The sequence below is a fragment of the Erpetoichthys calabaricus genome, chromosome 2, assembly GCF_900747795.2.
Source record: "Erpetoichthys calabaricus chromosome 2, fErpCal1.3, whole genome shotgun sequence".
Lineage (NCBI taxonomy): Eukaryota > Metazoa > Chordata > Cladistia > Polypteriformes > Polypteridae > Erpetoichthys > Erpetoichthys calabaricus.
Window position 1 is genome coordinate 290,704,136 of NC_041395.2, and position 24,759 is coordinate 290,728,894.

The window sequence follows — 24,759 nt, forward strand, 5'->3', positions numbered from 1 at the left end:
ACTGTGACAACTCTTTTGAGGCCTCCATCTTTAAATGGCCTCTATGTCATGTTTCTGCCAGCATTTTCCCTCTGGCTAGAGTTCAAAGTTGTGTCTTGGGTCCTTTTGACTTCATCTTTGGATTTTGTATTGGGACGGTGTTTTTGCTGTGTATCACCTTGCATTTTAGTCCACTACTTTGTGCTCTTTGGAGCTCTGGGACTTACACAACCTTTTTACTAAAATAAACCATTTATTTTTAAAAGGATTTGCCATTGCTCTTTACGTATCTAGTCAGGGTATTTGATGGTGTTTTCCCCCTCTAGATGGCAACTTTGGAAAGTGTTTTGGTACCTATACTTTAAGGACTCCCCAGTTCCAGACCCAAGCAGTTTTTGATAGGAGTCTCCTTATAAATTAAGTACCACAACTGAGACATACTAGCCGCCACTCATTTACTAAAACCTTGTCCACTTAGGATATAGGCTAGAATAGTGGCTACATTACTGGAAATTAAATCGTTTGTGACCTTGAGAGACTTTGTAATCTTAAGTGGGACACTAAAATTAGAGGTGCTGTAACTATGGAAAAAAACAGTACTATGGACTTAAGTTTTTTTTTATATAAAAAGTTTTTATAGATAAGGATAGTGTACCGAAAGGGGCATAAAATGGGAACACTTGTCTCAGGCTCAAGTCTTAGGCTCTGGACTTGCGAGGGGTGCAGGACTACCTGTGCAGAGGTTTGTTGTTTATGTAATGGTGCAATCAGTAAAAACAATAGCAAAACCGACAAAGACAACTGCATTTGGCTACAGAAGACAGCAAATGTATAATGATTTGAAAAGAGTGGGCCATCATGGAAATCGGACCCCTATTTCTAGTGTCCAACTTCCCACCACAATTCAGTTATTCCACAGTGGCGGATCACTCAGTCCTTTTAAAGTTAGTAGTCTGAAATTCCGAATGAGGTATATTACCTGCATTGTGAGGGAGTGTCAGTTACAGCACTAGGGCCATGTGGTGTGATTCCCCGAGGGTGATCCAGCTCACAGGATCTTCGTTGCTGAGGACCCGAGCATATAGATGGTCATTTCCAGAAGATGGGACTGGACCACGTGTTTGCTTGGGGGGGATCCAGGATCTCAAACTGTTTCGTCATGTGGTGAGTGAGGCAAAGCGCTGTACCAGTGTATGCTCCCCAACCTGGGACATAGCCACGGTAGAGTATTATATATAAAGATCTGTTTGTTTGTCTGTCCAGGATTTTAAATCATCTGTAGCTTGCAAACCATTTGACCTAAAATTTAGTACACATATACATATAAGCATCATGCTGTGGGGATGTTTTTCAGAGGCAGGGACTGGGAGACTAGTCAGGATAAAAGGAAAGATGACTGCAGCAATGTACAGAGACATCCTGGATGAAAACCTGCTCCAGACCGCTCTTGACCTCAGGCTGGGGCGACGGTTCATCTTTCAGCAGGACAACGACCCTAAGCACACAGCCAAGATATCAAAGGAGTGGCTTCAGGACAACTCTGTGAATGTCCATGAGTGGCCCAGCCAGAGCCCAGACTTGAATCCGATTGAACATCTCTGGAGAGATCTTAAAATGGCTGTGCACCGACGCTTCCCATCCAACCTGATGGAGCTTGAGAGGTGCTGCTAAGAAGAATGGGTGACACTGGCCAAGGATAGGTGTGCCAAGCTTGTGGCATCATATTCAAAAAGACTTGAGGCTGTAATTGCTGCCAAAGGTGTATCGACAAAGTATTGAGCAAAGGCTGTGAATACTTATGTACATGGGATTTCTCAGTTTTTTTATTTTTAATAAATTTGCAAAAATCAAGTAAACTTTTTTCACGTTGTCATTATGGGGTGTTGTGTGTAGAATTCTGAGGAAAAAAATGAATTTAATCCATTTTGGAATAAGGCTGTAACATAACAAAATGTGGAAAAAGTGATGAATACTTTCCGGATGCACTGTATATATATATATATATATATATATTATATATATATATATATATATATATATATATTGTGATGGACGACCCGCTATGGACTCCGGTCGCCACCCCCAGGCCGCTAGGAGGAGCCCTCCGGACAGCATATTTGTGCCCCGAGTTCCAGCATACCTTGGGGGCCGCCAGGAGTCGCTGTAAGGGGGCTAGTGGACTCTTGCATGCCCTATAACCTGGGAGTGCGCCACAGTCACGTGACTGGAGGAAGCGGCGTGCTCCCGGGATGAAAAGGACTGTTTGCCCTGACCCGGAAGGAAATGGACTTGTGGGTTGTGCTTGGAACCACTTCCGGGTCAGGAGCTATAAAAGGACTATGGGTAAGCCCAGACATTTGAGCTGAGCTGGGAGGAAGAGTGGCAAAGTGTCTGGGAGTGTGGAGGATTATTGTATATTGATTATTGAATAGTTTATTGTGTTTATGAGTGTGGTGTGGAGAGTGCTTTGTGCACGATATATTAGTAAAATAAATTCTATTTATACTTTTACCTGGTGTTCAGAGTGGTACCTGAGGGTTCAAGAGGTGGACAAGACCTCTATCTGTCACAATATATATTTATATATAAAAATGGAACCTCGGGTCATGACCGTAATTCGTTCCAAAACTCTGGTCGTAACCCGATTTGGTCGTGACCCAAAGTAATTTCCCCCATAGGATTGTATGTAAATACAATTAATCCGTTCCAGACCGTACGAACTGTACATAAATATATTTTTCTTAAAGATTTTTAAGCACAAAAATAGTTAATAATACCAAACAATGCACAGCATAAGAGTAAACTAAATGTAAAAACATTGAATAACACTGAGAAAACCTTCAACAGAGAAAAGTAACATTGCAAGAATTCACGCTATACAGTATATAGCCTTATGAAACGCTCGCTGTAAACACTTTTTTTTAATGAGCTTTAAGCACAGGGAAAAACATGAACAGTTGAAAAATCCATAATTTAATAAACAACCAAGAAAAGTAACATTGCAACAATGCACGCTACGAACTGATCTCTGTAAACAGAAGTGAAGTGGAGGTTAAAATCCAATCGAAAAAAGTCTTCATTAAATACAACGAGGTTAAAACAATGCTGAAAGCAGTCTCTTTAAAAACAAGCCCGGTGCATTCTTTAACTGCCTTCTCGGCCAGCTCTCTCTTTCTCTTGCTCTCTCTCACGCTTGCTCCATCATGGATTGTGTGGGAGCCATAGAACTGGAAAGCTCAACCCTGTGGGGATCCATGGCCACCGCAGAAGGACTAAGGAGCCTTGGGCCACAGCACTTCCTCCACACCAAGAAGTGCTGCAGGGATATCATCAATGAGCACCTGGAGGACATCCGGGTGCATTATAAAGGGGCCGCCTCACTCCATTCAGAGAGCTGGAGTCGGGTGGAAGAGGACGGAGCTGTGAGGAGTGGAGTAGAGGTGGCAGAAGAAGGAAAGAAAAGGACTGTGAGTCTTTGGGCACTGTGTTTGTGCTGTGTGTAGGAAAGGAGAAATAAACTGTGTGTGTTGTGGACATCTGGTGTCATGTCTGTCTGGGCTATCTTTTACAATACACACACACAGTAAAAAAAATACATATAAATACACACTTCACTCTTCAAGTAATGGCTGGTTTTACCACAGATTTTAACCGAATTTAGTTTTTAACACTATTTGAATAGATTTCAAAAATCAGAGTTAGAACCAGGGCTGTGGAGTCAGAGACAATTTTGGGTACCTGGAGTCTGAGTCGGCAAAAATGTACCTAAAAATGACTCCTAATGAATTTAAATTGTAATGGAAAAAAAATACAGCAAGTGCAAACGTCCCATTTCCCAAACAACAGTAATAATTAAGAACTTCTCTGATGTAAGAATAAAGCCCAGTGCATAAGTGTTACTACCAGTGTGAAGTTCAGATGAGCTATTATACAACCAGACATTCCCATATTAGAATTTGGATTATGGTATATTACAAAAAGTGTTTTCATTTTATTTCAGATATAATGTGTTTAACAAGTTCATATGAGTGTAAACAAACGTAATGATGTACTGTAGGTGTAGGTGTGTGTTATGGCCTGATGTGTGTTCAGGGGTTCTGTCTGCACTCTCCACATATGTTCCCACCCAGGGTTGAACTTTAGCATAACTTTGCACACCACCTGTTCTAGAAGATTTTGAAATTAAAAAGGAACAGATTCTATGTATTGTGACAGATAATGCTTCTAATATGTTAAGCACAATTGAGAAAATGAATAAAGTACACGAAGAAAGTGACAAACAGATATTAGAGGAAGACAGTTCTGCAAGTATTGGAGAAAGTGAAACCGAAGAGAATAGTGAACGTTTGGATAACATTGCTGAAGAAGCATGTAAGCGTATTACTATTCAACATATGCATTGTGCTGTTCATACTCTGCAACTTGCAATAAGAGATGGATTGAAAGATCGTCATGCAGCTACTCTAATTGGCAAATTGAGGCAAGTAACTGTTGAAGGCAGGGCTCCTAAAACAGATGCCATTTTGAAAAGACGTGCAGGAAAAGGAGTAATTTTGGATCAAACAACAGGCTGGGGAAGCACTTATTTGATGGTGAAGTGTTTGCTTGAACTAAAAGACTTTCTTGAAGAACTGGACAATGAAAAGGTTTTATTAACTGAAAGCCAGTAGGCACAAGTAAAATAACTGGAAAGTCTACTTTCTTACCCCTTTACTGTCACCAAGAGGTTGCAATATGAAGATTTAACACCTGGTAAATTTTTTCTTGGAATGGAAGAGCTTGATATATTGCCTGAACAAAAGTGGAGGGTTAATATCCGAAGGCATTGCATCTTCAATGAAGAAAAGAGAGAGTCTCTTACTGGATAATCAAATCTTGTTAGCTGCTATTTATGTTGATCCAATGAGCCGAATTTTGTTGAGCAGTGACCAGACTGGTAATGGAAAAAAGGCACTGTATGATGTAGCAGTTCATATGAAGGGATTACTACTACCTGAAACACCACCACTGGATGAAACTATACACACTGGTAACTCAGGATCATCCTCTTCAAATGAAGAATTAGACTGATTCCTACTTGGACAAAATGGAAGTTTCAAAAGCAAACCGACAGCACCTATGTGTGAAAGATAAACGGCCAGTAAATGTCCAAATAAAGAGATTCCAGCAGATTCCAGAGTTTTTTTAAAGAATTAAAAGTAGTTGAAAAGTATGATCATTTATCAAAACTGACTGTAGAAGAAGCCATCCTTGTTGATCCAGAGATTATTAGTGATGTGGCCAGAACTGTAATAGCAATGCCACCCACCCAAGTAGGTGCTGAAAGACTATTTTCAGCTCTAAAAATAATCAAGTCAGATTTAAGAGCTTCTATGAAAGAGGATCTGGCAGAAGCAATTCTGTTTCTTAGAACATTGCATTGAGTTAATTTTGGATTGCATTTAACAGCTAGTCTACTCTACAACTGTATTCCAAGTTTAATATATAAACTTTTTTGATCATGTAGTTAAGCTTTGTTTTTGTTTTAAAACTACCGAAGAATGTGGTTTGTATTTTTTGAACTGGTAAAGATCCTGTTCCTGATTTTTATGCATGCTACTACTTTATAGCCACTTGATAAAAACAATAAATAAAACCTTATTGTTTTCATTTTTTTGTTTAACTGGCCAATATGGTAGAGAGTCCGCTTCCTAGCCAGTAGTTATGTGGTTAAATGACGTGTATGTTGCCTTCCTTCAATCAATATGGAAAATACATTAGCATATTAAATATAGAGAAGTCGGAGTCTGGGAGTCAGTGTCGAAGAATTTATCTACCGACTCCACAGCCCTGGTTAGAACCATCAAATATTAATCCATAATCCTTAACAGAGGGTACTACAGTACTTACCATGTTGTCTTTTCTTTTGAAAACCTGATCCCTGGCACCTTCCCCACACGTCTCACCACCATACGCAGTCGGTTATTTCCTGTCAAGACTTTGACTGCACTGCTCATTGTGATGCTCTCCATGCTGATCCCATTCACCTCCATGATTTTATCTCCGACAGATAAGCCAGACTGCTCTGCAAGGAGTTAAAGAGAAAAAAGTTAAAAAGAAAGACTCTTTGCTTCTCCAAAGATGCAAAGGAACAAAATATGTAATTTATTCAGGGAACCTTTCCAGTCTCACCATTCTTCCATATTCCTTCTACAACAGAATTATGTACGTGTTAATGTTTACCTTTCTATGTATTTATTTATTTAAAATTTGGAATATTCTTCTCTACCAAAAGAGAAAATAAAAGAAATGAGATCTCATATAAGCCATGCATTACTGGAACAAATTAGATTATGGATCCTAAACCACTGCACAATGGCATGGGCAAGGCATTTCATTTTGCTGAACACTTTCGATATTGTGTCTGTGGGAAGACCCTGTGTGTATTTTGTGATCAAAATGGGTGGGTTCTACCATCTTTTTACAATCGCAAACATTTTGCTCCAGGTCACATTTTGCATTAACTTGAGATTTAATTCAGGCTTGACATTTCTACTTGTCCTACTAACAAAAGTGACTTACATGTTGATGAGTGTGGATTGGCTACCCTTGTTTTCTAATGACAGCAGTACAACAGCCAAAGACTACAACAAAGACAAATAATAAAACACCATACATTGCACTGCATCATCATATTGCATATACAAGTGACATGTGTGGCTGTCTGTACAACTGGCTCTTGACTACCTTAATAACCTGGGGGACTGTTCACAAATCTTGTGGTGTGAATGTTAATGGTCCTGTACTGAAGGGAGCTGTGAGCAGTGATATTCTGTGCTATCTCCATCATCCCCTGTATTGCTCTGCCCTCCTAAACCAAGTAAGATGTTAAGCAGCCTGTGAGTATGGACTCCACTGAGTACCTGTAGAAGTTGGTGAGCATAGATGGTTAGTTGTGTCAGGTAAGTCCTTCACCGAAGGCAAGTTTATTAAGCAGTGTATGGAAGAGATTGTGAAGGAGGGGAGCCCAGAGGAACCGGACTTGTTCCAGTCAGTGAGTTTGTCAGCAGGAACAGTTACCAGATGAATGGGAGAAATGGCAGATGATATCTTGCAGCAGCTCAGAAGCAAAACACAAGAGAGTCATTAATTATTCTAATGCCCTTGACGAAAGAACTGAGATGGAAGACACTGCACGATTGCTGCAGTTTTTACAGGGCATAGATGAATCATTCAAGATTACCGAGGAGCTAGCTACGCTTCATAGTTTAACAGGATATGTAACTTGAGAAGAACTATTTGTGTGTGTGTAAAACACTTGAGCAGTTTGATTTAAAATGGCAGAACTTAAAATGCATTACAACCAATGGCACAAAGAACATGGCAGGAAAGAAAACTGACTTAATAGGGAGAATAAATAATCACATCATGTCAGTGGGCATCCTGAAACCAGTTGGTACACGCTGCATTTTTCATCAGCAAGCAATCTGTGGAAAAATTCTTGAAGACGTAAAGACAGTTGTCACATCTACTGTAAATTTAATTTGCTCACATGTACTAAATCACAATTTCAAACTTTTATGGATGAAACCAACGCTCATTATAGCAACGTACCATATGATATCGAAGTGAGGTAGCCAAGCAGAGGCAGAGGGCTGCGGAGATTTTCTGAAATAGCACGTTCATGACAGAAAAAGGAAAGCCTGTCAAAGAGGTGACCGATTCTGAACGGCTTTGGAAGTTGGTGTTTCTCACCGATCTCACATAGCACATCATTGAGTTAATTTCCAGACTACAGGGAAAGAAAAAACTAATATGCAACTTGTATGGTAGTGTCAAATCATTTGAAATGCATCTGTAGTTGTTCAAAGAGCAGATATCAGAGGGGAAAACTGGATCATGTTCCAGTCTGTGCATAATTTAAAAAAAAATAAAAAAATTAGACACATACTTCTCATGCTCTGAATTGTGGCAGGATCAGTTTGCATAGATATTTCAGTATCTTATTGAACTTGCAGATGCCATTAGGATTTTTGAAATCCCTTTGACATAACTGTCAATTCATCATCACCCTCCCTTCAACTGGAGCTCATTGATTTCCAAAGCAAAAGTGCTTTCAAAGACAGATACAGGGAATGTGATCTGATTACAATTTACAAGGAACTTTCAAGAGACAAATTTACTACTCTGAAAATAATGGTATGTGGTTTTATTACCATGTATGGAAGAATGAACACCTGTGAACAGACAATCTCATGGATGAGAACTACAAAATCAAGGTTCAGATCCGGCCTCTCTGATGATCATCTGCATGCTAGTCTGTGGATTGCTGTGTGCAAATTAACTCAAGACATTGGCCACTTAACAGCTGAGAAGCAAGCAAACACATCTCACTAATGGTGTTGTGATGGATAAAATTGTCTGGCCCCCAAAAGTGGGTTGAGTTTTATTACTGGCCCCTGGGATAAAAACATTTGCCAACCCCTGTCCTAGCAGAACAGTGTTATAAATTAAATCCTTGCCGTTTTGCCATTGGGGATCAGGATGCAAAGGAGATGTCATCAGCAGGTTTAATAATAAAGCTGGAACTGTTTTGGGCCACACTGTCATAGGTGAACAAAGAGTACAGTTGGCTTCTCAGCACCCTACCCAGTGGGGCACGAATGTACAGAGTGGGGTGGTTACAGTGGCACAAGCTCCTGCCCCAATTGCCTTCACTGGCCCAAGTCCCTTTTTTTCCTTGAAGAAAAAAGTCAAATCAATAAGACAATTTCATTTCTGTGCAGATTCACCGTTAGAAATTAATCAGCCTCACTCAAGCACAAGTGCCTGGCTCTGGTTAATTGTAAGAAATGGAAATAAAAGCAGCAATAAGCAACACAGGCTACTACACCTGGGAAGGCTGTATTAAACATTTTCAAATGATCACAATAAGAAGATACACAGATTTTTTTATAAAGATTGTGCAAGTAACACACCAAGGAAACTTGCACTGAGCACTTTGTTTTTAAAAACATAAACTTTCAATTACCTATTCTAAGTCTACAAACTGAAGAACTTGCCATTGTACTGTCTGCTACTTGAGCCCAATGGGGTTCAATAAATCACGGGTTTTGGGACAGTTTTTCACATACAACTTCAGACACCATTTTAAATTAGCTTTTACTAAAAGAAATTAGTAACTTGTTTTGTTTGCTTTTTCTCTTTTTGTATCTATTTTAATAGAACCCACAGCCTTCTGAATGATTCATAATGCATGAAATAAAACATTCATGCCTTGATAATTTTGTTGAGAGATTTGATCACATAGCATAAGTGAGAACAGTAGCCCAAACCAATACTCATATGAAAGTAAGGGGGTTTTATATAAAATAAAAAAAAGCACCACAGGTCAAAAAACTACTTCGCTTAACATTGAGTTTGTTATGTAATGACACAAAAAATGACCTCTTCTAATAATACAGGATAAAAGGTGATTTCATAACAGAAGAAAAAATTTAAGTATTGAATTAAAATTGTATGAATCTCAACCTGCTTTTAAACCATTCATGAATCTTTTCAAAAGCTTCAGCTGTGTGCAACTAAAAACACAACTTTCTACATTTCAGACTAAACAAACTTTGATTTCTTTCTTTAACACACAGAGGGGACTGCCTTAGTGATTTGGGACTCCCCTAAATACTTATTCTTCCTCATACTAACTGGTGCATAAATCACACTGTCAGAAAAAAAATTAAAACACATTATAATCAACAGGAGAACAGTCTGATGTCAAAATACACACCAAGTTTCCAAATAGAAAAGAATAACAAGAGAGGAAGGGAGCCGGTGACTCACAATCAACAGGCTGCAGGTGGGGCGAGACGCTTATTAAGTGCAGCGGCATGTGCATTTAGGAATGGCAGTTTGCCTAACAGCAAAACACCATATTTTGGTGAAAATACAAAGAGAAAACAAACTGTGGATTAGAAAAGCTACATCAAAACTTCCAAGTAAGTGTGTCTGAGAGAAAGACACTCACTGACTAAGCCTATACTTAGCCTCTCCAAGAGGTTGTGCCCAGTTGTCCATACCAGACATACGCTCTACAGACTTTTCATGGTGTTTTAATTGAGCCAATACACTTCTCCAGCCACTGTAGGTGTCTCCACTGAACTGACTACTACTCCCACTTCCAAAAAAGATGGCAACAAAAGTATACCACACTGTCGTTTTTCTCACTCTGCACCATCCATGATGTTTATCCCTTCTCCATTTTTCATTTGTATATAATAATAAGTTTTATTAAATCTGAGGAAATCGTTATTTACAGAATAACCTTTATTCTTCACCAGGACCTGCCCCCTCTTGCCCAGTGAACAATGGTCTTAATCTGAAGGGTGTTTTGCCATTTCGATTATCTGTTTATGTGGTTGCTTTTTGAGTTCTTGCAAATACCTTGTGAATGTTCTAACTGGCTGCTACTACCCAGGAATCAGGAATGACTGGACAGTCCCAATTTTCCACAAGGGACCAAGCGCTAAACATGTGTCTTTACTTCATTTTTAATTTTTAAATCCAGGAGATATAAATAACACCATTTGACGTGCAACTTTATTGTCAATTAGCTCCTTCAGGCAGTCCGTCTCCTTCTAGAGCGGGGCCTTAAGCGGATGCTTACCTGACTTATATGTTAAGCCTGCCCCTGAACACACAGCCCATCCCAAAGTTAACTTAAGTAAATGATGACTTTCTATTGGGCTCTTAACTTCACACTAAGAAATTCAGCTTTTTTTTTTTACCAGTCTAATCAATTTGATAGAAAGTCAATACTACTACTGCTACTACTAATAATAATCACAATTCATTTAAGGCATCAATATCAGATGCTGTAGTACCTAGCAAGAAAATGAACACTAAGTATGTACAAAGATGACTGTAAATGTTAACAGCTTTTTTTTTTTTTTGTTTTTTTACAATTTTGATCTAAATATTGATTAATGCCAAGACCAGAATTTACTCAGGCTATCTGACAATCCTGACAAATAGAGAAGAATCTAACCCACAGAATAAGTTTAACATTAAGGAATTTAAAAAATTGAATAATTCAAATGTAATGGCAACAAAGGTAAGAAAAATGTAACGGAATAAAAGTACATTTTTTGCTTCCAAATGTCCTTGCATTAAAGTTAAAAGTGTTGTTGCCAAAACTTACTCCAAAAATTACAAAAAATGTACTTAAGTATAAATAAAGGAGTAAACATAAAGCTTATTAAGCACCTCTGATGCACAGTACATATTAAGCCATTTTATATTGTATTCAGGGATGCAACAAGCTTCTAATAAGTGGACATTCGAAAATCTATTTTTGATCCTATAGCAATGCATCTTTGACAAAAGAGTGATGTACTCCAGTCCACATCGACCTTTCTGTTTCAGTGGTGGGTACCCTTTGAGTTGCTTCATGCAAGAATCGTTCCTTGGCCTGGGGTTCAAAAGTCATTTTTATGTCTACTTTGTTGATTGCTTATATTTACATCGTTGATTATTTAGTTTCTTCATCAAGTCACCTTATCAGGACCTCCTGCCCATCACCATAGGGGACTGCTCTCATCCCTATAAAGGAGGGGGCAACCCACAGACCCTTGCAGTTCAAATTTGCTTGGAAGTTGACGAGCAATTCTTATATTTTTTTGCTTACTGTGAATATCTGGAATTTTTGCACCTGTTTGCTCTGTATTTTGACTACTGTTTGGATTTGTGATTGGGACTTTGCTTGCTGTTAGTTTTACGGTTTTTGACACCACTGCCTTCTGTGGTTTTGTGCTCCTTGGAATTTACTTTTGTTCTGTTGAGCTTTTTAATAATAATTCTTTTATTTATAAAGATTCTACATTACCCTCTGTGATACTGACTAGGGTTTAGATGCAATTTCCTCCGTTATTGGGCATTTTTGGGGACTTTGCTCTTTAGCTCTTTAGGAACTCTAGCGTAAAGAACACCTTGAAGACAGAGTGCTGTCATGAGTGGGGTAGAGGCAGACAAATGACTGAGGCTCTTTATGGGCCCCTCCCCCCAGAGCAATACGCCCCCATGCAACACACCATCTACATCCCCCCTATTTGCACCTGTAGTTGTATTTTAGTCTTCTGGGTTAAACTAATGTGCAAGACAGAGAACACTGACATACTGTACATAAAAATTATTCCAAACGATACCTTCTAGTGGCTTTCTTGAATGTGTGTCCCATAATAAGCACCTTCTCAAGAGATGAACTCTTGCTATTAAGATAGAAAGAGATTGCATTTGGTAGTGCATGTAATTCTTTTTCTCACTCAGTCCTCTGATTAGAGTGGTAATAACAGGAAAATAAAAAAAATTGTGAATAAGTGTTGAGGAAATGCTACTTTTGCTACAATCAAACTGCCAGTTTGATTGTCTAAAACCCATTTACAGATGTTGACACTAAGTTTCAAGTTTAGGAGGTTGATGACCAGCTTTCATGGTACAACAGTGTGGAATGCTGAGTTGTATGGAGTAAAATTAACAGCAGAAAGCTGTGAAAAACTACACAGAAAAATACATAGAGAGGACAACAAAATGTGAAAAGGTCAGAAACCACCAGATTACTGACAGGAACAAAACAGCCCCACAGATGTAGGTAGATGGAAGCAAAAGACTGAAAAAGTCTATAATGGTCCAAACCTGATGAAAAATTACAATGTCCACATAGTAAGGAAAGTTGTCTCAGCTTGCAAGAAATCTGTCATTAGAAATGAACAAGCCAAAGCTGAAAACAAATTAGCAGCTAGTCTGACTGAAAGTATCAGGTGATGCATTAGGTTTAGGTGGATATAGGAAAACAAACAGTTTATTGTGCGGGGTCAATAAATAAAATCAAATGGGATTAAAATTAGTAAAACACAAACTAAAAAAAAAGTCTTCTTTAAAATTACTCTTCTTACGACAAACTAGACAATTCCCAGGGGAGTAAAATCTCACTGAGGCTATATCAATACCAGAAGAGGAGACCCCTAATGCACGATACAAAGACTCAGTCCAGACTGTATCCTCAAGGGGGAGCGCTCGTCTCTGTTCTGCACCAAATCTCACTGTCATACCTCATTTTATCGTGGAGCTGTCGCCTTACTGCTCTCTTCACAAACTGCCGCTGTTCTTTAAAGGCAAGGCATCTCGTCCCTCATTACCTCAACCAGCGCCACCTGCAGACTGCAGCCTGCTGACCATCAGTGTTTAAAAAGCAAAGAATCTTCCAATAACCGAAAAATTATTTGCATTTACATTTAAATCACATGACTAAGAAGCAAAACATTAAAAAAAAAAAAAAAAAAAAAAAAAAAACTCTTTAATATTTGTATGATATGTAGTACTAGGGTGTTGTACCGTGTTAGCCATAATATGATATGTACTAATTATAAAACTAGTTCTCTTTTCTCCTACTCAGTGCTATATAATAAACTGGTACAGTCCTTTTGTGCAGTGTCTCTTCACTTTTACCTTCCACAGTAGGCTTTCAGAGTGGCCCATATTAGTAGCACAAAATTTGAGTTTCAAAGCAATTAAAGCCAGACTGGATAACACACCTCTATAGTATGTACAAATCACTCTTTACATCCCACCTAGGGATAGCTCATGTATTATACCTAATTCTGCTGGAATACGAGTCAGCTCCCAGTTACCCTACAAGTCAAAACGTGATGTGAAAAAATGTATAGTTAAGCTGAAATGTCATCTTTGTACTTTGTCAGGAGGCAGTGCAGTAAAAACCACATCATGTTTTGATTTAATCTGCGAGTACAGCTTTCATGCATTCATATGCTCATTTATTCTATGCACAATAATTTCAACTAGGAATATGAAAACAGATTTTTGAATAATCTGTCTGAGGTTAAAATAGCTCCCTAACAATTGCATTTACATGGAGATTCATGTGCTTATGTCCATGTAGGATTTAAGTTAAGCAAGTTCAGTAATGGATGGATGGCCTAGACTATAAAAAGACTAGACAATCAAAAGCATAAGCCATATTTTTTCTGGTTATCCATAAATATTTTTCAGAATGTTTTATGTGGATGGCAATGAATCAGTCTTTATGATGGACAGCACAGAATTACATAATGTTTACAATGTCAGTGCTTTTGAGTTTGGCTCATAGTGGCATACATGCCCATTCGGAGTCTTGCAACTATTTTTCCACTCTGACAAACATGCTTCTCATCAGTTGTCATTTCATCAGGTCCTTAGTTATCATATTGCATCCAGTGAGCCAAGTGACTTACCGAAAGTCACACAGTATGTCACTGCACAACTTACATTACAGTTTAGAGATCTGGACTGCCAGCAGCAGGTCCTGATGATTAAAAAACCCATTCATATTCTAACCTGCCTATCCAGTTTAGAGTCAAGCAGAGTATCACAGGCTATCCTGGAAGAATCACGTTCAATGCAGGGACAAATTCTAGATGGACACTAGTACATCACAAAGCAAACTAAAAGAGAGACACACACACACACACACTTCAGGCCAATCTAAAGTCATCTACTAACCAAGTGTGTATGACACCGACTGTCAATCACAAAGGACCCAAACCATTCAAAATTCTCCTTTAATTTTACTGATTTTATTAGGCTGGACAGTTAATGTTGATTAGTACATGCAAGTGACAATTTCATGACAATTATTACCCTGTAAACCTAGAATGTTACAATTCAGGATCTGTAAAGTACCTTGTGATGGAAGAATCTTTTGGTTGTTCACCATATTGCTTCATACAGTATGGTGCTACATAATATAAACTTTGTATTTGGAACCGCACAACTGGCTGACTGATCATCTCTGAACAACTCGGGGTCATTTGTTTAGATTTCTGTTGGCACTAATCTCAAGGAAATATTTCATACAGTGAGCAGTATAAGTGATGAGGATTAACTTCAAAAGACATTTTATATAACAGGTAGCATGGCCAAACTCGCGTGACCCAGGATTAGATAAGAATAAAGTCACAGTCCTTCTTGTGTGTCAGGCAACTGAAGGAGGTTGCCATCAGAAAGGGCATCTAGCTGTAAAAACTTCTGCTCTGATACCTCTAAACATCTGAGGGGCAAATGAACTACTTTGGGAAACTACGAAAATGACCATTAAATTGGCAGAAAGACAGCATGGCCTAGTGTGTAAGGTGCTTGAATGTAATCCACAAAACTGTCTGTTCAATTCCCAACTGGATTCAAAGTGCCAATATTCAGATTCTGTAAACACCACAGCAACTTTATAAAACTGTGCCTGCAGTGCTTGGTCAACACAGAAAAACACTAAATCAGGATACAATCTTTATTTGTTTAGTTATTATTTAACATTCTGCAAATATTCCACTTAGCTGGTAATTATACAGTATGTGTTTTCTTCTCTATAAGCAATCCCCCTCACCAAAAATTAAATTAAAAATAGTTTTGGAACTGCAGTAAAACTTGCAGTTTATAACCCAAACTACACTGTGGTGAAGTATCTGTACTGAAACCTTGAATTTTCATAGCATAAACGCAAAACACTGTAACTGTCCATTGTATGAAATCAACAACTTCTTAGATTGAGATGCATTTTCTCCCTTTAGAAACCTGAATGCAGTTAAGATTTTTCCATCAGAATCCCAAGCATTTACCTGCACTGCTGTTATCTTCCACTTTGCTGACAAAAACGCCCAGGCCGTGCTCTGACCCGCCTCGGATGCTGAAGCCCAGTCTTCCATCAGCACTCTTGTCCACTGTGACAGTCTGAATTGCATCACTCTCGTCACCTCCTGTTGAAATGAATGTCAAAAGTTTTAGACAGCTTGGCCTTTAATGCTGGCTTCTCTAAAACTGGACCTCCAAAGTGCCCATCCAAAAGTTCGCCTTTATCACCTGCTTCTATCCACACATTTCCAAATATCTTTCAACTAATTGTTGCGATTCAGTCCTATAGATATCCATACGTGTCATTCTCAAACCCACTTAATCCAATGCAGGGTGCCAGAGTTCCATTCTGGAAGCACTGGGCTTAAGGCAGGAAACAACTCTGGACACCAGTCTATTGTGGGTACTGTGGACATGCACGTATTTCAGAGTTCCTAAACAATTTGATCTGTGTGTCCATCTGGATGTGAGAGGACAACTGGTGTATCTAGAGAAAACCCCACATTTACACAGGGAGAACAAGCAAATTCTACATAGAAAACCACCATGTTTAGGATTAAAGCGTAGGACACTGAAAAGCAGAAGCTCTAGCCATCATGCTTCACCTCTGTGTAACCATCCAGCCACTTATCTATCCAATTCGAGGGACATGAAGGTGCATGATGGGAACCAATCCTGAATAATAAGCCAGTTTATCAGCATACACACTTAGAGACCCAGTCACTCATGCCAGGTTAGTTTAAATCTCAACAATTAAACTAACACAAGTACCTTTGAGATGTGGCAGGGAAACCAGAGTGCCAAGAACTCTGGAACTCCAAGGGCAGAGTGTTTAGCGCTGTGCCACAGTGCCAGCTGTTTCTGAATAGCTAACTCTAAATACCTTTATTTAATACAGTACCATTGTTGACAGAAAGTGTTCACTTCATTGAGCTTGTTATGTAAATAATTAAAGAGATCACACCTTGACAGAAGCCCATAACACCTTTTGAATAGAGCATACAACAGCACCAGGGCTGGAGATGTCAGTGCCAGTGGGCCTCCGGCTTCAGGTTTTTGAAATTACTGGTTACATAAGAAAGAAGCAGAAGCATTTACTTACCCATTTCATTGTTATGAAGTCAAATAAAAACAACAACTAGTAAGTTAATAAACTGACAAGCATGAAAGTAAATAAACTGTGGCTTAAATAACAGTTGTCTTGGTAATGTGTGTTGCTACACTATAAAAAGTTACCACAGCCAAAATACAGAAATTATGATAAATTCAGACATTTGTAATGGTACTTTACAAAATAGTAAAGGAACTGTGACAATTCCTGCTCCAGAAAACTCACAATATCATCAACAAGGTGATTCTTCATGGATTATAAATTAAGGTGCAATTAAAATATGGAGTCACTGGAGTCAAAAAGATATATAATAATGGGGGATGTTTACCTGGTGTTTATTTTGAGATTAAGTAAGAAACATGGGGCAAATACAGTATATTCAAGTACTGTGTCTTTTAAAAGACCTTCAGGCCAAGTTGCCCACCACTCTTTTTCCAAATTGTCCACCCACCATCTTCAGGTAGCTTCCTCTCAGTCAGTGTAATATGAACCTCTGATCTCTGTTAACTATTACAGTATAGGACCCATTAAAGGTCTATCCAGCTAATACCATACCCGTTTAATTCAATTCAAGATTGCCAGCGTCAAAGCCTATACCAGAAGCACAAGGTGTAAGACAGGACTCCAAAGTCCTTTCTTGGGCACAATCACACACAAACTCATGGGGTCAGTTTATAATTGCCAGTTAACCGTAGCCTGCATTACCTTGGGATGTGGGAATACCCACAGAAATCCATTCAGACACAGTGAGAATGTGCAAACATAACACAAATGTTGAAAAGATCACAATCTGAACCCAGGTTCCAAGAGCCGTAAGCCTGCAAAGTTGACCATTGTCCTAGGAATCACAACACCAGGATGAATTAATTTTATGTGTAATTTCTTGTCCTCCCTTACAGGGGTGGTAGCAGCAGGTCAGGCTCCCTATTCCAGTGTATTTATGAGTACCTGTGTTATATGGTCAAGGTTCAATAGCCAAAATGCCATGCTTCTATTTTATTACTTGCAATTAAACACACTTTTTGTTTAAGATGTAGGTGTGGGTTTTATGTTGATATATGGACCAATAGATAATGACAGCATATAAAATAAGAAATTCAGGTCACTTCAAAATTTACCATTGTATTTTAGGTGATAAATGAAAGCTCATATATGCCACATTAACTTGTTTCTCAGAGTTGAAGTAGAAAGTGATCTGAAACAATCATGTCTACCAGTAAGAGTGAGACTGAAGTACTGATGTGATTTTAAATATATTTAAACTTACCTTCCACAGGTGAGTTAATAAGAATGACCCTGCCCATCGGAGAAGAAGATCGGATTCCCCTTGGTGTCCCATTCTGCTGCCGGTACTGTTTCCTCAGCAGGTATCGTGTTGCTGTGCTTGTACCTCCAGACTGGCTGCTGGGGTTGAGGCCATTAGTCATGTCCCGGCGGACGGAGTCTGGAGGCCGAGCCATAGCCAAAACTCCTTACACCAGCAGCTCATGAAAGACACCTGTGCTTAGCGGTTTGTCTTCACAACAGGATGGTATTTCTAATGTTTGTGCTTTTGCTTGTTAGGTTTCCTTTAGATTCCTTAGATCACTTCAGCCAAGCTGAGGCTATTTTTAACTTCTATATTAAAGAAAACAAAAATAAATCAAATTCCTAATTCCATTATGGCCAATGAATTCACTATAATTGCACTAGTGGTGCAAAGCAGTTGTCTTTATGTCTAGTACTCATTTGCACAACTTTAATATATACATGACCATCAGATAGCTTCAGTGGAAAAGGTGAATGTCTGTTGCTGAATGCACAGGACAAAGATGGAATACTCAAAAAAAAGATTTCAATGAAGGCCTTTAGTGACAAGAAGTAAAAGGCTTGAATATTATTTTCAAAAATGGTCTCCCACCTGCACACATGCAATGCTGACATCTGATCAGCAATAACTCAATTTTCTTACAGGTCTTCATTGCAGAGAAGTGCCATTTTATTATTGACAGCTGCCATATCAGATTTACTCACGGAGTAGCATAGCCCTAAAATTTAGAAGCAGGAAAAAAACGTTATTGTTGTCAGCTTTAAATGCAGAAAATTACTATAACCGTTAGATCTCATATAGAACAGAGTCCTTTATTTGAGCACTGCCAGGCAGAAAGGCTGGACAACTAAAGTGTTGGTATGTAAAGCACAAGGTTGTTAGTTAGACCCCACCATTGACTCAATGTGTGACCATGAGAGAGCTTCCTAGCCTGCCTCTGATCCAATTTATTCATACAGTTTGAAACCATTTGTTCTGTACTGTACCTGTAAACAGCTTTGGGATGACATTCATTGTTGAAAGATTTTAGAAACAACACACTTAACAATTACTCTGTTCATGAGAATACTGAGACCTATTACGGGGCATTTGTACATTCAATAATATCTATTTTTCTCATCCTTCTATTATTATTAATAATAATAAGTATAGCCAGAGTAAATCCATCCATTTCAAACAAACCTAAAGCACTTACGGGATACAGGGTGCAGCATAAGGCACAAAGTAGGAAACATCCCTGGAAAGGATGCCAGTCCACTGCAGAAAACACTAAAGGCACACAACAACAACACTCCTGTTTATAAAATAACCTGCATGTCTTGGCCATATGGGGCACAAACCTGACACTGGAAGAATGTGAAGACTCCACAAAGAAAGTGACCAGGCCCAGGATTCAAGCAAATGTCCTGGAGCTGTCCAGGAGGCAGCAGCCCTGACAACTGTAACGGAACACTTGTAGTCATTGTGTACATTTTTTTTATCTTGTATAAAGTACAGGTTTCTATCACCCATACATACCTACAGTAAATGAACTAGGCGGGTTCAGAAAATGGATGAATATACTGTATGAATACAAGGTTTTTCATGCATTACTCTACAAAGAGCACTACCACAAGACATTTTGTGGAAGAATATGATGCCAAACTCAGACACCGACTGAAATTTTAGTAATACAGTAACAATATATATGCTGAGAAAAAAGTTATTTTTTTACGTTACTATACTGATCTTCTAAGCATGGCTGTAGGAACAGTTAAGGGGTGCTATCGACTACAAAGACTCTACAGTATGCATACATGATCCACACAGGCCTACATACTGGACATTTAATAAAAAATGGGTTTTCATATCTAGCCCTACTGCATCAGTGGCCACCATTTAATAAACTTAATTTAAAACAATGAAATACATTAAAACACAAACACAGCAGGCTTAACTTTTTGACAATTTGCATACTCTTCTGTCAAACCTCCAATAACCTTTACCTGTTGTTCAGTCGAGTAAACATAGTGCCAGCTCTGTCATTGTATAATATTTGTATCCCTTCATTGCCAAAGGACTTCTCCAAACCAGAGATAACTTTCAACAACAATATTCTGCTTAGGTATGTGGACTTTAGGGAATCTCTCTATCACTGCGTCAAAACTCAAGAGGGAGTTCTCACTACTGCGAGAAGTAACTGGTAGGAGACGTAAACTCAGACGTTTTTCAGTCGTGACGAGCTCTCCATTAGACATTTCAAACTGGTTTTGTTGACAAGTTCTCCCAATCTAAATTGCAAAAATTCTGAACCACACAATGAAAAAAAATTATGGGATAGCCCTTATCTCGTACGTATGGTATAGATTTTACCCCATAATTGTTTTCATAGTGCGGTTCAGAGCTTCCATACTGAATAATATACAGGTGCATCTCAATAAATCAGAATATCATCGAAAAGTTAATTTATTTCAGTAATTCAATTCAAACAGTCAAACTCATTTATTATATAGATTCATTACACACAGAGCGATATATTTCAAGTGTTTATTTCTTTTCATTTTAAGGATTATGGTTTATAGCTAAAGAAAACCCAAAATTTCAGTATCTCAGAAAATTAGAATATTGTGAAAAACTTCAATATTGTAGACTCATGATGTCACACTCCACTCAGCTAATTAACTCAAATCCTGCAGGTGTCCTGAGCCTTTAAATGGTCTCTCAGTCTGGTTCAGTAGGCCACACAAAGCTGGCTGTTCACAGAGTGCTGTATCCAAGCATATTAATAGAAAGTTGAGTGGAAGGAAAAAATGTGGCAGAAAAAGGGATAACCGCAGCCTTGAGAGGATTGTGAACCACTGCCCAGTCAAGAATTTGGGGGTGATTCACAAGGAGTGGGCTGCGGCTGGAGTCAGTGCTTCAACAGCCACCACACACAGACGTATCTGGGACATGAGCTACAACTGTTGCATTCCTTGTGTCAAGCCACTCCTGAACCAGAGATGCCGTCACAAGCATCTTACCTTTCTAAGGAGAAAACAGACTGGACTGTTGCTCAGTGGTCCAAAGTCCTATTTTCAGATGAAAGTAAATTTTGCATTTCACTTGGAAATCATGGTCCCAGAGTCTGGAGGAAGAGTGAAGAGGCACAGAATCAAAGTTACTTGCAGTCCAGTGTGAAGTTTCCACAGTCAGTGATGATGTCATCTGAAGTGTTGGTCCACTCTGTTTTATCAAGTCCAAAGTCAGTGCAGCCATCTACCAGGACATTTTAGTGCACTTCATGTTTCCCTCTGTAGACAAGCTGCCAAAAGTACCAATACCTGGTTTAATGACCATGGTATCACTGTGCTTGATTGGCCAGCAAACTTGCCTGACCTAAACCTCAGAGAGAATATATGGGGTGTTGTCAAGAGGAAGATGAGAGACACTACACCCAACAATGCAGATAAGCTAAAGGCCGCTATCTCAGCATCCTGGGCTTCCATAACACCTCAGCAGTGCAACAGGCTGATCGCCTCCATGCCACACCGCATTGATGCAGTAATTCATGCAAATAGAGCCCTGACCAAGTATTGAATGCGTACATAGACATGTTTTTCAGTAGGCCAACATTTCTGTATTAAAAATCTTTTTTTTCATTGGTCTTATGTAGTATTCTACTTTTCTGAAATACTGAATTTTGAGTATTCATTACCTGTAAGTCATAATCAGCAACATGAAAAGAAATAAACGCTTGAAATATGTGTGTAATGAATCTATATACGAGTTACACATTTTGAATTGAATTACTGAAATAAATTCACTTTTCCATGATATTCTAATTTATTGCGATGCACCTGTAGGCTGAGTGCAAAGAAAGCCGCGGCTCCTCATGACATTTGACCTTATGAGCAGCCTGGATTTTGCTTTCAGTGTGTGTCCCTCAGTGCCAGCGCGACCCATACAGAGACCAGGGTACAAGTAAGCCCTAAAAACCCTAACTAACTCCGCCCACCAACTCGAAGTAATTGGAACACGTGTATGTGATAACATAGTGAAAAAAATCATAATTATTAGACTACACTACTAGTTATTTAATAAAAATAAACAAATGGGGCTTACCTTCCAAGTCGAATCTTCCAAAAATGGCGTGTTAGACCAGGAATGGATATGGTCAAGTCCTGCGGTTCCCAAGCAGCGAATACCTACGAACCGGGCATTGCACGTGTGATGCGTCAGAGTATACCGTTTGAGCACATCATCGCCTTCGTGTGCTTCATTATTACTACAACTGGAATCTACAATATAAAGATGTCTCAGTTCATTTCTGAAGCGTTGTCACTAACACGACACATGTTCTGACAGCCCGCATGCACTGCAGGCGAGTAAAGTCGGAAAGGCGGCGCGCGTACGACTAGCGATGGACGAAATTTCAGTACTGAGGTTCAAGACGACACGATCGGCCAGTGTGGAGGTATACATTTATCAACAATTAGGTTAGCTCACGAAGATGTCCGGCCATACTAATAATATTCCATTATTATCCCAACAAAAAGGGGCTGCAGCTGCACCCTCGGCAACCCCCTTTCCTCGTCCTTGCTTCCTGAAAGGTGAGCTGTGGCCATCGAGCCCACTTCCTTTAACTGATCAAAATAATACATTTAGTCATCTTTTCCTAGGCGACTGCGTGGAATTTGGCCAACAACTCTTCCGAATTAAGTTTAAAAAGCTACAATAAACTGTTGAATTTACTCCTCTCTGAAAAGCAATGAAAACGTGGAAAATTGGTGATAAGTTGATACAATTGACGAACGACTATAAGGAGATCAGTGTAATAAATACAGATTCTATGTGATCGACTCCGTGATCATCAAAACGAATGCTGTTTAGACAAAAGTCAGTTCAAAAACAGCTGCAGAATTTTATAATTTAAATTAAAAACTGAATGCAGAAAATTGTAAAGTAATCGTCAAAACAAGAATAATAAATACATTTAGCCACACTGAATAATAAAGTGCCCGAGATGAAGACCCTCCGAGTCTCCTATGGACAGGAGGAACGGGCACCATTATGGTGCTCATCCGCCCAATATGACAGTTTTCAAACTAAATATGCAGTTATTAGAGAAGCAAGTTCGGTAGCTACTTATCCAAAATAAATAACTAAACTAAAACAATGATTTTATATGCACTACAACACTTTCGTAAGAAGTCACGATCCTCTCTAAGACGACGTAACGGTTAAGTCTTACCTAAGACACAGAATATACGTCACAGAATGAACTATTTAAAAGGACGGCATGCAAGTTGATGGACAACGAGAGAAAGAGTCACCTCACGAACGCTGGGTATAATTCTGCGTAGACACGTATCTAACTACAAACAAGGACAGGTGTCCCGTGTATCAAGTTTAAGAGGACGTCAAATGCACCTGCGGCGCTGCACGTAAACCGCGTGTTCGTGTCGGTGCCAGTGCATTTCGCGGTACATCTCTCTGACTTTATGTTTATTGCGTTGTTATATATTTTTTTTTATCGCCTGAATGTTTTGCTGAAAGACATTACTGACCTCTCTCTCCCCAGTCGTACCAAACAACATCACCTGAGAAGGCACCCCGGCTCTTCACACTAAGACCACCTTCCTTCCTTTGTCTCATTGGACCGTTCCCCTCGGCCGTGACCGTGTGAGCCAATCTGATTGGCTCGCATATATGTCCATCACAAGTTGTGCAGGTTGTCACAAAAGCTTCGGTGCGTCTTAATCATTTTACCCAGATAAAGGGGCCAAGTGCCATGGAGGGTCAGGTGAGTGAGACGTTCTTGGCAGTGTTTTCTATTTACGAAAAAGCACAACAGACGGACACCTGTGCAAAGTTTAAGAGGAGTAAGAAAACAAAACGTGAAAACAAAGATCAATTATTGAGCTCAAGAAATATTTTATAATATTAAAAAGTACATTTCCTTTCAAACCTGCATAATCTAGTTAATAGTCTTGTAGGACCGAAGGCCGCCTTAGACGTATTGCAGGGCATCACCCTCTCGCTCACTCATTCAAGGGACGATTAGTGCCGCTCATCTTTGGTACGTGGGAAGAAAACTTTGACAGATATTTTGCTATTTCATTAGGCACTATGTTTATTAGGTTACGGGCTGGCAGACAGTTTACAGTCGAACATTTACCGAGTCCTGCCTTGCGGAAAAGCCCGACCTCCCGGTAATGGCACAATGCATTAAGAATAAACAAACGAACGGATGTGTCTTTTTTTTTTTTTTGGAATATATAGTCCATCAATGACATCCCTATCGTCGCTCATTCCTCTCCCGTAAGAAAATACAAATGATCCAGAAAACTAGAAATTTTTGGCAATTTAAAAATTTGATGCATCATATTTCAATGTCTGCGTTGGGTTGGCACCCTGCCCAGGATTGGTTCCTGCCTTGTGCCCTGTGTTGGCTGAGATTGGCTCCAGCAGACCCCCGTGACCCTGTGTTCGGATTCGGCGGGTTGGAAAATGGATGGATGGATGGATATTTCAATGTGCTCAGTGAAAGGCAACACATACGATTAAAACAGAATGATAGAAATAAATAAAAAGAAAAGTAGAAATATGCATCGATGACAAGAATGATTTTTAAAAGCAATAAATAGTTGTTTTTCAGATGGTCGTTTGAAATTTCAGTCCAAATAAAGTTCATATGGATGCTTTCCCTCATAGTGTTTTTGTTACTAAATAAACATGAATGCCCTTTTCA

General features: G+C 39.1%; 1 protein-coding gene and 1 long non-coding RNA gene across 3 annotated transcripts in view; both read right to left on the minus strand.

The window, feature by feature from the left end:
* LOC114647182 (PDZ domain-containing protein 7-like) overlaps nucleotides 1–18,309 on the minus strand; it is an 82,624-nt gene extending 64,315 nt beyond the window's left edge. For both annotated transcript variants that reach the window (XM_051922448.1, XM_028795753.2), the window contains exons 1-3: nucleotides 18,006–18,309; nucleotides 15,615–15,752; nucleotides 5,869–6,043 (exon numbers count right to left, since the gene is read on the minus strand). In XM_051922448.1, the coding sequence (XP_051778408.1) occupies nucleotides 5,869–6,043; nucleotides 15,615–15,752; nucleotides 18,006–18,198 (506 nt within the window). In that variant the 5' untranslated portion in view covers nucleotides 18,199–18,309. The remainder of the gene's footprint in view (nucleotides 1–5,868; nucleotides 6,044–15,614; nucleotides 15,753–18,005) is intronic.
* A 176-nt stretch (nucleotides 18,310–18,485) lies between these two features.
* LOC127526584 (uncharacterized) lies at nucleotides 18,486–23,659 on the minus strand. The gene is made up of 3 exons (XR_007934079.1): nucleotides 23,576–23,659; nucleotides 22,131–22,306; nucleotides 18,486–18,765 (listed from the first exon to the last, which is right to left on the minus strand). It is a non-coding gene; the product is annotated as an uncharacterized LOC127526584 (long non-coding RNA).
* Nucleotides 23,660–24,759: the final 1,100 nt, after the last annotated feature.